This window comes from Zosterops lateralis, assembly GCF_965231275.1.
Source record: "Zosterops lateralis genome assembly, chromosome: Z".
NCBI classification, from domain to species: domain Eukaryota; kingdom Metazoa; phylum Chordata; class Aves; order Passeriformes; family Zosteropidae; genus Zosterops; species Zosterops lateralis.
Window position 1 is genome coordinate 22,453,815 of NC_139800.1, and position 12,166 is coordinate 22,465,980.

General features: G+C 38.8%; 1 protein-coding gene across 2 annotated transcripts in view; it reads left to right on the plus strand.

Moving 5' to 3' along the window:
• Nucleotides 1-12,166, plus strand: part of UBAP2 (ubiquitin associated protein 2) — a 124,643-nt gene that overhangs the window by 28,208 nt on the left and 84,269 nt on the right. For both annotated transcript variants that reach the window (XM_083884524.1, XM_083884525.1), the window contains exons 3-6: nt 3,369-3,446; nt 5,049-5,159; nt 8,964-9,117; nt 10,807-10,884. In XM_083884524.1, coding sequence (XP_083740650.1) covers nt 3,369-3,446; nt 5,049-5,159; nt 8,964-9,117; nt 10,807-10,884 — 421 coding nt within the window. The remainder of the gene's footprint in view (nt 1-3,368; nt 3,447-5,048; nt 5,160-8,963; nt 9,118-10,806; nt 10,885-12,166) is intronic.

A 12,166-nucleotide genomic window follows, 5' to 3' on the forward strand; every position in this document is an offset into this window, starting at 1 on the left:
TGTTAGATGAAATTGGTTTTGCCCTACTGCTGCTGATTCTTGGCAGCAATAGTTGTGTGCATGTCTGGGTTACAAAGTGCTTCAGGTAACTCAGTATTCTCTTGACAGATACATCTCAAAATTTACCTCAATTCACAAACTGTCTCAGTTCTTCGCTGGCAGAGCGTGTATCAATATAGAGGTCTTCTACAGAGAAATTCTGACTTCTGTTGTGTTTTGGACAGGTCTTCAATATGGAGACCCTCTGTTGGTCTGTTTTGCACAGTATTAATCACATGACCTCAAACCCTTGTCATCTCCTTGAGTTGCAGCACTTGGCATAATGATGGTTCGTGCCAAGGCGTGGATTTAGAAAGTGACTTTCAACAGACGAGTTGAATTTGGTTTTATTTTAAAACAAGGTTGCAGGAGTATAGTGAACAGCCTGGCAGAACGTTTTGCAAGACTGGAGTGCTTTGACTGGTTGGGTTGGGTTCCCTGGCACGAGGCACACACAGACAAATGAGAGCAAGTCCAGTGAAAAGCTGCAAAGATGGTTGTCAAATTGAAACACAGGATGGATGAGGGGTGGCTCGAGGATCTGGATTTGTTCAGCCCTGATAAGACAAGGCACCTGTGTGTTCTGTTCAGGTACCTCATGAAAGGGTATAGGAAAGGTAGAAGCCAGCTCTCAGAGAGAAGGTGGCACAAGCTGGAACACTGGTAATTTGTCTCTTAAAAGGAAAAAAAAATACCGTGAGTATGGTCACAGTGTATCACTGCAGGACCTTTCCAAACTATGGGATTCACTGATTTTAGGTATTTAGACCTTTTTCTGCATTTTGGCCATTTACTCTGCCTTTTGCATAATAGGTACTGGCTTGATCACTTCACTGGAAAAGGTGATTATTTCATACACAGCAGTTACATTTTAATGCATCATATATTTTATTGTGGAGATATCAGATGAACCTTTCTGTGTAGTCAGTCTTTGCAGATCAGTAGAAGTCTGTGAATTTTCCTGTTTAATCACCACTGATTAATTTTTCTGAATACATAATAAAGTTGTTTTCCCAAATGGAGATTCCCCTGTCATGATATCACATTGATCATCATTTAAATTATTTAACAAATTACATCATGTTTCTTTTGCATTACTTCTGAAAAATAAATGTGCCATTTTCTTGTAAAATCTGTGTCTATTAGTGTCACTTAATCTTGTGTTTTGCACACTTGTTTTCTGGTAGTTTGAAGTTTTTAGTTTAAAATTTCTTCCACTCTTACCCTGAAAAGGTAATATGTCTTGTAAGGTTGAGTGAAATTCAGGCTGTCTTTAAATACTACTACTTTCTTAGTCACAATTAAAACTAAATTATACTCTTGGTTAGGATACTATTGCATCTGTTCTACCAGCGGTGCCTTAAAAGTAAAGAGCCACCCCTTGCTGGAGAAAAGGCCAGGATTTTTTGTGACACTGGTCTGATGTTTGTGTAGTCATCTTGAGGTTTTTTTCATAGTTGATTTTTTTTCCTTTTGAATCTTCAGTTCCATCTGGGTGTAATCCACTGGCATAAATATGAGAGGTATTGCATCTACAAGTTTCTAAGCTCTCTGCTTGCACAGGAAAAGAGAAGATTTTGTAATTCACACGTTTGTAATTCTCTTTGAATTGGTATGTTTTTGTCTTCTAATGTGTGGGCTTGAAGAAAACATTTGTTTACAGAAAAAATAGATCTTAGTGGATTCCTGATTTTTGGTAAAATACATCATCATGTCTCAACAGAAGTTGTATTTTCTGAATGTTTTTGCTCTGGATATCTTCAAAGAAAATCTCTTCACTTGCTTAAAAGTTGCAATGTGCCTGTGAAGGCTGTAATCAGAGGTGAGAAGATGGATCAACAAGACTTAAATTCCTGTAGCCAGCAAACATTTTGGTTCTTCTGAACTCTCAGCAGTCACCAAGAGCCAGCTCCTTTTATCAGAGCACCACACTGGCAGGGAGGCTTCTGTGGAAGGTGGAACTGGGGAGTTCCAGTTACTCAGTGGAGTGACAGATGAGGCTGTCAGGATGACATGCTCAGAAGGTGAAGTAATCAGAGTATGTAACTGTGTTACAAACACTGATTCTCTTGGAGCACTGTCTCTGAATGCAGATGTCACTTCCCTCAAAGAACTGGGACAGCTGCAGTAACTTTTCACCAAATAAGCAGCTGGTAGTGTACATTGGAGTAATTTTTAGACTCTTCTCAGGATTTATGCTTGGTGACCTCCTCTAGAGCTTGCATTTGTGGTAAACTCCAAAAGCCAAACAGGTTAGGTCTCACCTTGTGAGGCATGGAATATCATGTGTGTATCCTGTGAAGTGGAATGACAGAAGATGAGATTCACCCAGCTGCTCAGGGTGAATCCTTTCCATCCAAAATTCCAGTAGATGAACTGGTCCCACTCAACAAAGAACCACCTCTGCAGGCTCAGCAGCCACATTGTGGGTCCTAGCTCTCTTAGGTATCAGCTTTCTCAATATGCAACAGTACCTTTTCTCTGTGAGCAGAAGTCAAATGAGATCCAGGATCTTGTAGTGCACACTGTTCTTCTGTATTTTCTTGAGAGTGCAGTTCATAGGCTGCAGATGCCACACTAGGAAGAGTGATGTGTGTGATGTGACATATGTGTTAGAGTTGTTTTTCTCTTGGGGTAGCCATAGTGTGTGTGGGTTTATTGTACTTGACTTTCAGTCAAGTCTCTTTCAGTCTCTCAGCTTATGTGCAAGTTGCCAGTGTGCATTTTTGTCCAGAAACTTTGCAGAAGCACCAGATACTTCATCAACAACAAGTTTCTTTACCAGTTCTCAGAGACCAGTATTTGTTTGTAAACAAAACCAGTGCGGCTGTTCATGGGCAGAGTCTTGAGACATGACTCAAGTCTTTTTAAGCGCTCATAAAACTATAGAATCAGGTTGTTATTGGGAGAGCTGTGGAAGGTGATGTCAGCAGGAATCATCAGAGATGTGGTTAATTTAGAGATACTATTGCCAGTTTGTTACAATAAAACTCTAAACTCTGGAGTAGTAGGTCCTAAATAAAATTAAAAGCATTAATATCAAAACATAGTCTTCCCTGGTCCTTCTACATGTGGTGGTCTTGTCAATGCGGTGACCTTTAACTGTGTTCCAAGTAGATTAGAATGTGTTAAAATTGCTTCTATCCCAAATAACATTTAAAGCCATAAATGGGAAGAGACAAGATATTGATCCCTTACCCAGAGTATCTCTGTGCTTATTGTGTATGTTCTTTCTGAGAACCTGTAGGAAAAAAGCAGGGGCGCTAGAATATACTTCTAAAAAATATAGTTACCTTTTGTGTACTTTATTGGATGTTATCTTTTTTCAGGCAACAGCAGAACAGATTCGCCTTGCTCAGATGATCTACGATAAGAATGACACAGATTTCGAAGATAAAGTGAAGCAAGTATGTTTCTTATAGAACAAGTTTTTTTGTCCCACACTGAAATGCTCTGGAGCTGGCTTACATTTTAGAGCTAGAGCATCTGTTTCTGGGTTAGATGAAACTTTTTTCAGAAGGACATAAGTTTAACTAGGAAAAAGTGCTCTCATTGTACTGTAAAGTCTGTTTACAAAAAATTTTGTGGTAATACGGCTCTAACTGTATAGTTGCATCAGCGTATTTTCCTTTGTAGACAAACTCTTAAGCTGAAACTCCTTTGTGCTGATGTCTCTTCTTAAGTGTATCACTCTAGTATGGTCCTGATGATTAATGATTGTCAGAATAAAGAGTGCATTCATATTGTCCATATGTACATGCATGTGAGAAAAATGATACCTGTCTAAACTGAGTTTGCTAATATCTTGGAATTTTTTCAGGAAAAATAAAAGTCTGATGATAGCTTACAGGTGAATCAAGGCGTTATTTTAAAAAATAAATAATCTGACCACAGAGATCTGTGTATGCATTAAAATGATAGAATTACAGAGTATAAATGAAATTTCACGCTTTTCCTCTACTGCGGTGAGTGTTACGTGTTAGATAATCAAGCTTTCATTACCCTGTTATAGCTGAGATCATTAATTCAAGCAGTCCCAACAATATGGATCTCTGTTCTGTTGTGGCTAATAGTGATTTTGTCCTAGTGAATACATCACAACTCATGAAGAATCTAGGATTACACCCAGGAGGAAAGAATTAGCTTGAATGCATAAATGCAGCAAAGGAGCAGATTGCTTAGTTTCTTTGGATTTCTAAAACTTCCTCTTAAGCATTATTAAATGCTTTTTGTTGTTCTTGTTACAAATTAGTTTGGTTGCTTTGCCAAAAATGAAATCTTGTACTTTGTGAAGCAAAAGGACCCTCATCAATAGTGCTTGTTGCTGTGCTGATGGGAAGGAGATTAATTAAGTTCTGCATAGAATGTGTTTTACCTTCTGCATATGTATTCTAGCTCATGTAAGTTTTGTTCTTTGGATGAAGTTGCTGAATGCCCCATGACAGATTATCTCTGTCCCACACTCTTCAGGATATACAGCATGAGTTCAAGGAGCATAATTCAGAACTAGATCTCCTTAATCAGCTCGTGACTGTGGTGTGGCCTTATGCTGAAATGGATCAAGGGAGCTTGTATGTCTGAAAAATAATACACTTCTTAGTCTGGATGGTTTTCCAGTTGGATCTGTTCTCTGCCATGTCTTGCTATGTTTTTTCTCACACTGGGATAAACAGGGACAAGTTTGGTGGAGAAGGAGATAGGATGATACTGAAACTGTTGTGGTCCTTTACATCTTTTACACTCATATGCTGCTGTGTCTGGCATTTGCTGCAAGCATACAGAACAAAAAATAGTATGGAAGAATACTTTCTTGATTACCAGTTAATTTGTGCCTCTTCCTCTCTCATCTGAATCCCAAAGAGGTCTGGAAAATGCAGATTACTTTTTTCAGGATATTTGTTTACTCTGACATGGTAGCTATGCACTTTGTTGTAATTTGAGGTCTGACTAGCTCCTACTTTTTTTAATGGTGATTTAGATATTTTAACATGTCTGACTTTTACTGCCAGCTTATGGAAGTTACGGGGAAAAACCAGGATGAATGCATAGTGGCACTACATGATTGTAATGGGGATGTGAACAGAGCAATCAACATACTGCTGGAAGGAAGTTCAGACACGGTAAGGTTTTACGTCTGTTAAACTAATCCTTCTGTTTGCTGTGTTTTTCGCTTTCTAAAAGGACATTGGAAAAGTCGTGTTTCGGAAGTTTTCAATTTCCATGTCTCCACTCAATTTCTCTTGGAGGAAATAGAAACTGGGGCAGCTGCTCTATTGCATGCATACCTTGGAGAAGGCTGAATCTGGAAAATGTTGTGGGTGTTCAGCTGGCCTATTGCAGAGTTCCTCTGCTTTCATTTATATACAGCAGTTTTAACTCTGCAGCAGAGCTCAGTGCTCCCTCAGACACAGGCCTGTTTCTTGCTGCAGTTTTTGTAGTTAACTATGTAGACCCTCCACAACTCTGAGCCCTGAGATGATCACAGAGGTCAGTCTTTGTAAACCTAAGGGCAGGCAGATATTTTAAGTTACACAAGTTCTATGTGGGTTGCTGGTTTGAAGTTGGAGGAGGTGTCCACATCTGCAGGTTGCATTGATAATGCTACTTATGGTAGGAAAGGATGTAGCAAGTAGTTGCTCCTTTAACTGTGTTACTCATTTGCATGACTTAATTGAAAAACAGGAAGAGGAGGCTAAACTATGTGTATACAACAACAAATAATATTGTTTAAAAAGTTGCACAGTGAAATTTTTTATCCCAAGACATACTAAGAAAATGTTTTACTGCAGTTGGAGTTTTTGCTGGAGGGATTTCTAACAGTTGGTCCTTAAATTAGATTCTACTTCATCCAAGTTGGAAAAGTAAGCTGGACTTCCTTTCTTGATGCTGAACACTCAGTATTTCCTGTGATTTGTCAGGATGTGTACTCTGGCTTATTGTTAATGAGGAAACTCACCCACACACCCCGTAAATCTGGGGCACACACTGTTCTGACTGAGGGGACATTCTTTTCTATCTCCTTTTCATTTCTTATCAGAGTGGAGGTCTTCTAAACACAGAAGTGTATGATATTGACAAGGTGGGAGTAGAAGAGACCATTTCACCCTAATTAAATCTATCTGGGTAATACTGTGTGTTGTCTCATACTTGTCATATTTACCATTTTCTAGTTGAAAGTAGTTTTCTGGTTGATAGAGAATATTAAATCCTTTCTTACTCTAGCAATTTGTTGTAACTGATCATGACATGGAAAAAGCTTTCTGAACTCATTTATCAACTACAAGTGGTAGCCGATATGTTCTGCTCTTTTGACAAGTCCTTCTTAACCCACTGCTCTCTATAGACAAAATGAAACTTAGAAACAAGTACAGAGAACTTGAAGGTGTCAAGGAGGAAGGAGTATTAATTGATGGGTGTGAAGAAATCTACGCTTTTTGAAAGTTTGTGGGCCTCCAGTTGGAAGGATTTGTTTTAAGGCTATTATATTTGAGAACGCTTAACCATGGATTTGATGCGACATTGTGAGCTGAGATACTACAAATTCTGAATGCAGATTTCCAAATCTCTTTTTCTAGTCTTACTCTCCTTTGATGCACTTGAAGTTTTTTCAGACTTCATTTGGAAGATGTGTCCATTCAACTGAAGGAATTAGAAGAACAAGGATAGCTAAAATGTGTATTTATAATTTATTTGATGCTCAGCCAGTTTTGTCTTAGTCTTGTTTTGTTTGCTTTTGGGATTTAAAGCTGTGGTCTACAAGCTTAGTCTCTGTAAATACTTCCTTTTTGCAGCAGTTGTAGCAGTCTGGCTTGGAGTAGTTAGAGGCTTGTGGATGAATAGTGAAGGACATGTTTCTTTGCCTGAGACTTGTATTCCTTTAACTTCCATTTTATGCTCAGCTGTGTTTTACTTACTAAACCTTTGAAGACAGAGCAGAAGAGACCTTTGAGATTTTTATTCTTTCCATGTAAGAACAGGCCAACAAGAATTATTCTGTTAAAGATTTTCAAAGGCCAGGCCCACTACTGTCATTTGGATTGCCTTAGGCATTGTCAGCTGTAATGGTAATCAGTGACCTCACTTACAAAAAGAGACATCTTCAACGGTTTGTGATGGCTCTCCATGCTCAGGAGTAGCACAATCCTCTATCTTAAAGGACATGCCTGACTTCTCAAGGCTTTCCACAAAATTGTACTGTGGGAGAGTATGGATCTGATGCTTTCATAGTCATCTTTTTACTGATCTTTCCTAAATTGTTTTAATCTCACTCAGGAGAGCTTGCTTCCTCTTCAGCTTTTGCAGCCTTATCCAGTTTTAGCTATTTCCTGAAGTGGTCAAAGATGTTTTGGCACCAAGCCCATTGGTGAATTAATGCATTCTGAACTCTACAGACTTGGCTCTTCGATTGTCAGTGCAGGTGTTTTTCCCTCTGTGAGGTGTCTGAAGCACTAGGAATGTTTCAGTGCAGTTACCCTGGCTGTGGTGTAGGTGAAGCTATGTGGTACTTACTGGGGGAAGCAGCTTTCTGCCTCACAGATAAGAATGTGTTTACCTCTGATCAGTGGAGGCAGGGCTTCACTGAAGTTGGTTTAGTCTTTTGTACTGGAGATGGAATTGAAAAGTGATTTCAGCCTTCTTTCTCACCAATGCCGATCCAAAAAATTAGAGAGTAACTGTTCTTTTTGTTCTTATTCTCTCAAAAGAGACTCTGTAACACTGAGTTTTGTTACCTGCTTTCTTCCTAGCATTGGCTTCCTAGGCAGCTTGAAATAGCTGGTCATGGCCCGGCTCGTCAGGGTTGCTGAGTTGCTGTTGGTGGAATCGAGAGATAAGACAATACTTAAAATTACTGATAGACAACCTTTTTTGTTTGATGCAGGTGCCTGTCAGATGTCATACTTCAGTGCTTCACAATAATTTGTATGTGCAAATATTCTGATGTTAAATATCTTGCCTGAGCTATAAGCTCCTAGAAATGGGGACATAACATGTAAACCTCTCTGTCATCTTAATGGGAGTTTGCAAATAATATCTTTTCTTCTTCTTACTTGCTTTGCAGCTATGGCTCAATAGACTAACCATGCAATTGCATAATATGAGTTGCTGAGCTATTCTTGCAAGTGTTTTAGTCATTTTATTTTCAACTCCTACCGATACTCCTGTGGAGCTGATAACATCTTTGAATTTATTTTGAAGATTTAATATTAGAACAGAAGCCTGATGTTTGGAGCATGATCCCATGTCGTGTTTAGACATAGCTTTTCCTGTGTTTTGCTATGTTTGATGGTCTATAGCTGTTAAGAGTGGATGGTTTGGCTTATCATCAGTTTTCCCAAGCTGTTGTTTTGCCATTCTGTCTTTTGGGGCTTAAATTCCAGTATGCCTGGATGAAAGTTTTTCTTTTCTGTTTGGTGGTGTGTGGGGTTTGTGGTGGTGTGGTGGGTTGTTTTTGTTGGTTTTTTTTTTTCTTTTTTTTTTCTTAGACCAGATACTTATTCTCATCAATCTTTTGTTCACTGATACTTCCAAGGGGTTGTTTTTTCATTTCCCTGTGAGAAAAAGATAGCTTTGTTCATGTTCCCTTGCTATATTTATGGATATATTTGAGAGGAAAACTGTTGCTTGCTTTGCAGATGTTATTTCTCATGGTAGTATCCAGTCTTCCTTAACCAGTGGAAGTCCATTATAGCCAGAAATATTTGGGATTCTCATATTCCCTAAGACAAACTTAAAAATGTTTTTCTCATTTCTTTGCAAAAATGCAGCCTCTGTTTCTGTTTATATCAGCGTAGTTTGCAAATGTGGCATTATGCAAATACCATGGATTTTTTTCATTAACTGGAAGGCTGTGGGCTGGAAAGTGTGCATTGAGAAGTGTCTCCTCCTTTTTGACTTTTGTGTCTAATTCTGTTCTACCCAAATAGACTTCTTGGGAGACTGTAGGGGGAAAGAAGAAAAGCCTTGGAAAGGAAGGTCCAGAAAACAAAGAGAACAGAGAGAAACGAGGGGATAGAGAAGTGAGTCGTGGACGGGGAAGTTCCAGCAGACGGGGAAGAGGAGGCAGCCGTGGACGAGAGTGTACGTATGGGGATTATTTTTTAAAGATTGAGATGCTATTCTTGCAGCTGGAACTGGCTGAGGTAAGAGCAAGTGCTTAACAGAGCAAAGCCCATCCAACTATAGCTCAGTGTTGAAGGGATCATAACTTGTTTGTGCCACAGGTATGCTTGATCCGTCTATGTGACTTGGTTTTGGATAGTCTGTACTTGTTCAGAGACACTCAATTTCATGTAAGTCTCTGTTCTTGTTTGATGAATTGATGTTGTACACATTGCTGTTCTTCATGTAAGTTTTAGAATTGACTGTCTGAGACTGCTTGAGAGCAAGTATGTTGCTGCACAGCTGATACACTTTTTTGTTTCTTTTAATGAAAAAATTATCCAGCTTTGACTCCATCTCCTTTTATGAGTGGGAGAACCTGAAGATGTTCTCATCTCTCATAAGGGGAATGAAAACACTGGGATGATTATTAATCTAAATAGATTTCTCACATAAATGAACCAAAGGTGAGTTTTTGCAACAGAGAAAATTCATTGTTAGTTGAAACATTTAAAGCTTTGCTACAGTTGCAATAATACATTGTACAAAACTGATGTTTCCAAGTTAGATAAAATCACAATAGATCATGATCTGACATATGTTGCTTTTTTTAGCTAAGTTTTGTCAGCATTCTCAAAGCTGTGCTCATTGTCTCTAATGGCTGTTTGCCACACTGATAGATGAGGAAAGTAATGAGAATGGATACAATATGTTTAGCTTTCCACTTATAAGCAGGAAAAATATTTACAATATTAGCCAACTCGTCTTAGTTGTAATTGGAGCATATTCAACTATTGTGCCAATATAGATGTGAATTTTTATAGGATAAAGTCAAGATTAAAAAATGTTAATAAAACTTGGAACTAGACTTAGAAAAGTATAAATTAGATCCATCAAAATGAAAGCAAAGGGCAAAATTTTTTACCAGAGACAGATGCTGCTTGTCTTTTTCTGTGAACTGGAATTAAAGACATTTCAGATGGTTACCAGATCTTGGCATTTTCTTTCCAACTTTGCCTAAGTGTTTTTGATTTTATTCTTGCCATTAGGAGAAATGCAGTACAAAGTCTCAGTAATGAGTGTTTCAAGAGGCCAGTTTTGTTGGGGTTTTTTTCTCATTCAAGTAGCCAGTCATATTTACAAGCATGATTTGTAAAAAAGCACCTTGTCAGGAGTTTCCCACAAAACAATTAGGTTGCAGGGCCTTTTTAATGCCTTACCTTCACGCAGCCATCATCCCTCTGCATTAGATACAGAGGAGAAATTTGTTTCCATGCTTGTACAGGGATGCGGTGTGTACAGACAGGAGAAGAGTTGGTGTTCCTTCATTTTTTCACTGTTGTGCAATCAATGCATTATCTAGGAAATGCAGAATGCGACAGCTATACTTCTTATCTCATTAAATAGTTAGGCTGCAAAACGTGGCACTTGAAGAGGTTGGGACTCCTGAGGGACTTTTCATTCTTATATTTTGCTTCCTTATTGTCCAGTGCAAAGAAACATAACTCGCTTCTAGCAAGGCCTCAAAGAGGAGGGATGATTGAGATCTGTTGACCAGCCTACTTGAAAATTTTGACTTTTGTTTTGAGGGGTTCAGGTTAAGCAAATGGCTGTATTATCTCACATACGAGTCTCTAAAGTTTCTCTTAAGCTGTCCTCTCTCCACAGTTAGAGCTGAAGAGAATGGAGTGGACAACAATCAAGGAGAGAGGCCTTCAGACCGTGGGAAACGTGGCCGTGGGAGAGGTGAGATGGTGTCATTGGTTTGGGACTGGCACAGCTTTCATGTCCTGAAATGGAGCTCTCCCATTTATTTCTTTAAGTGTGTCTTCTTAAGTGTTTTTTTGTTTATCCTTTGATTCCATACACACTTCAGCCACCTAGTACTTTGAGTGCATCCGACTCCTTTACCCTTTATCATTTCTTGGTCTTGGAACAACTTAAAAAAAATTGACAGAGATCATTTTGGTGGTAATTTCCTGTGTGACAGGCTGCTGTGCACTGGCTGTGGAGAGCTGTTTTCCCAGACTGACTCATGCCAACCTCTTGTGAGTGGGAAGGTGCCAAGTTCCTCGGGATTTACCTTGGCAGCAGGAGAGCACAAGATTCCATCTTCATGGCTCTTGGGGAAGGATTCTATGTATACTTATACCATTTATTTGGGGTGGCTCTGATTGTCAGGCTTGCCTTCTGCTTTTGGTAGCCAATCAGAGCAAGAAGAAGCCACCTTAGAGACATTTTGCTATGAATAGGAATTTGGCATGGAAGAGTTGATGGGAACTGTGGAGAAGGAATACTGTAGAGTCTTAGGTACAGCTCCAATACAGTCCTGTAGAAGAGGTGGGATAATATATTGGATGTGGAATCAGGTGATTTGTATTTGTTTTGGATTTTCACTAGTTGGGGTGGAAAGAGGCTCATTTTCTCTTAAAGTCAGAGGAATGAAAATGAGTAACCCATGTATGGTGCAGATTATGGGTGGACAAGGCTATTAAATAAGTTAAATTGACAAAATGTATAGCAGAACTAATGTACTTGGTAAGTAATTAGTCTGACTAAGTCTGATTCCAGAAAAATTCTGCCTTCAAAGTACTCCTTTCTCTTGGGAATGTTGGGTAACATTCAGAGACAGGTGCATCCGACTTCATTGTCTACAGATCTGCATCTTGAAGGTGTGCAAAGGTGCAAAGAAGTAACTTCCGAAGATTTGCTTGTTAGAGTGCCTGTGAATCAGCAAAAACCAATGGTGTGTGCAGAGAAGTAGCTCTGCAGGGCACAGTGTGTTACAGTGCACAGTGATAATTTTTGATTTGTTAACAGTTTACACTTCCAGTAGATGGAATGTAAATCTTGCAGTTACTTATTTTATAAAATAATCCTTTATATTGAAATGATAAGTATAAAAGTAGGACTTTTTAAAAATGGTTCAGCGAAACTTAGAGATTAATTTCAAATGCAGTTTTTTTTTGCTTTAACCTTACAACGATACACTGCTTTTGTTGTCAAAACTGTAGCTTTCTAGATGAAT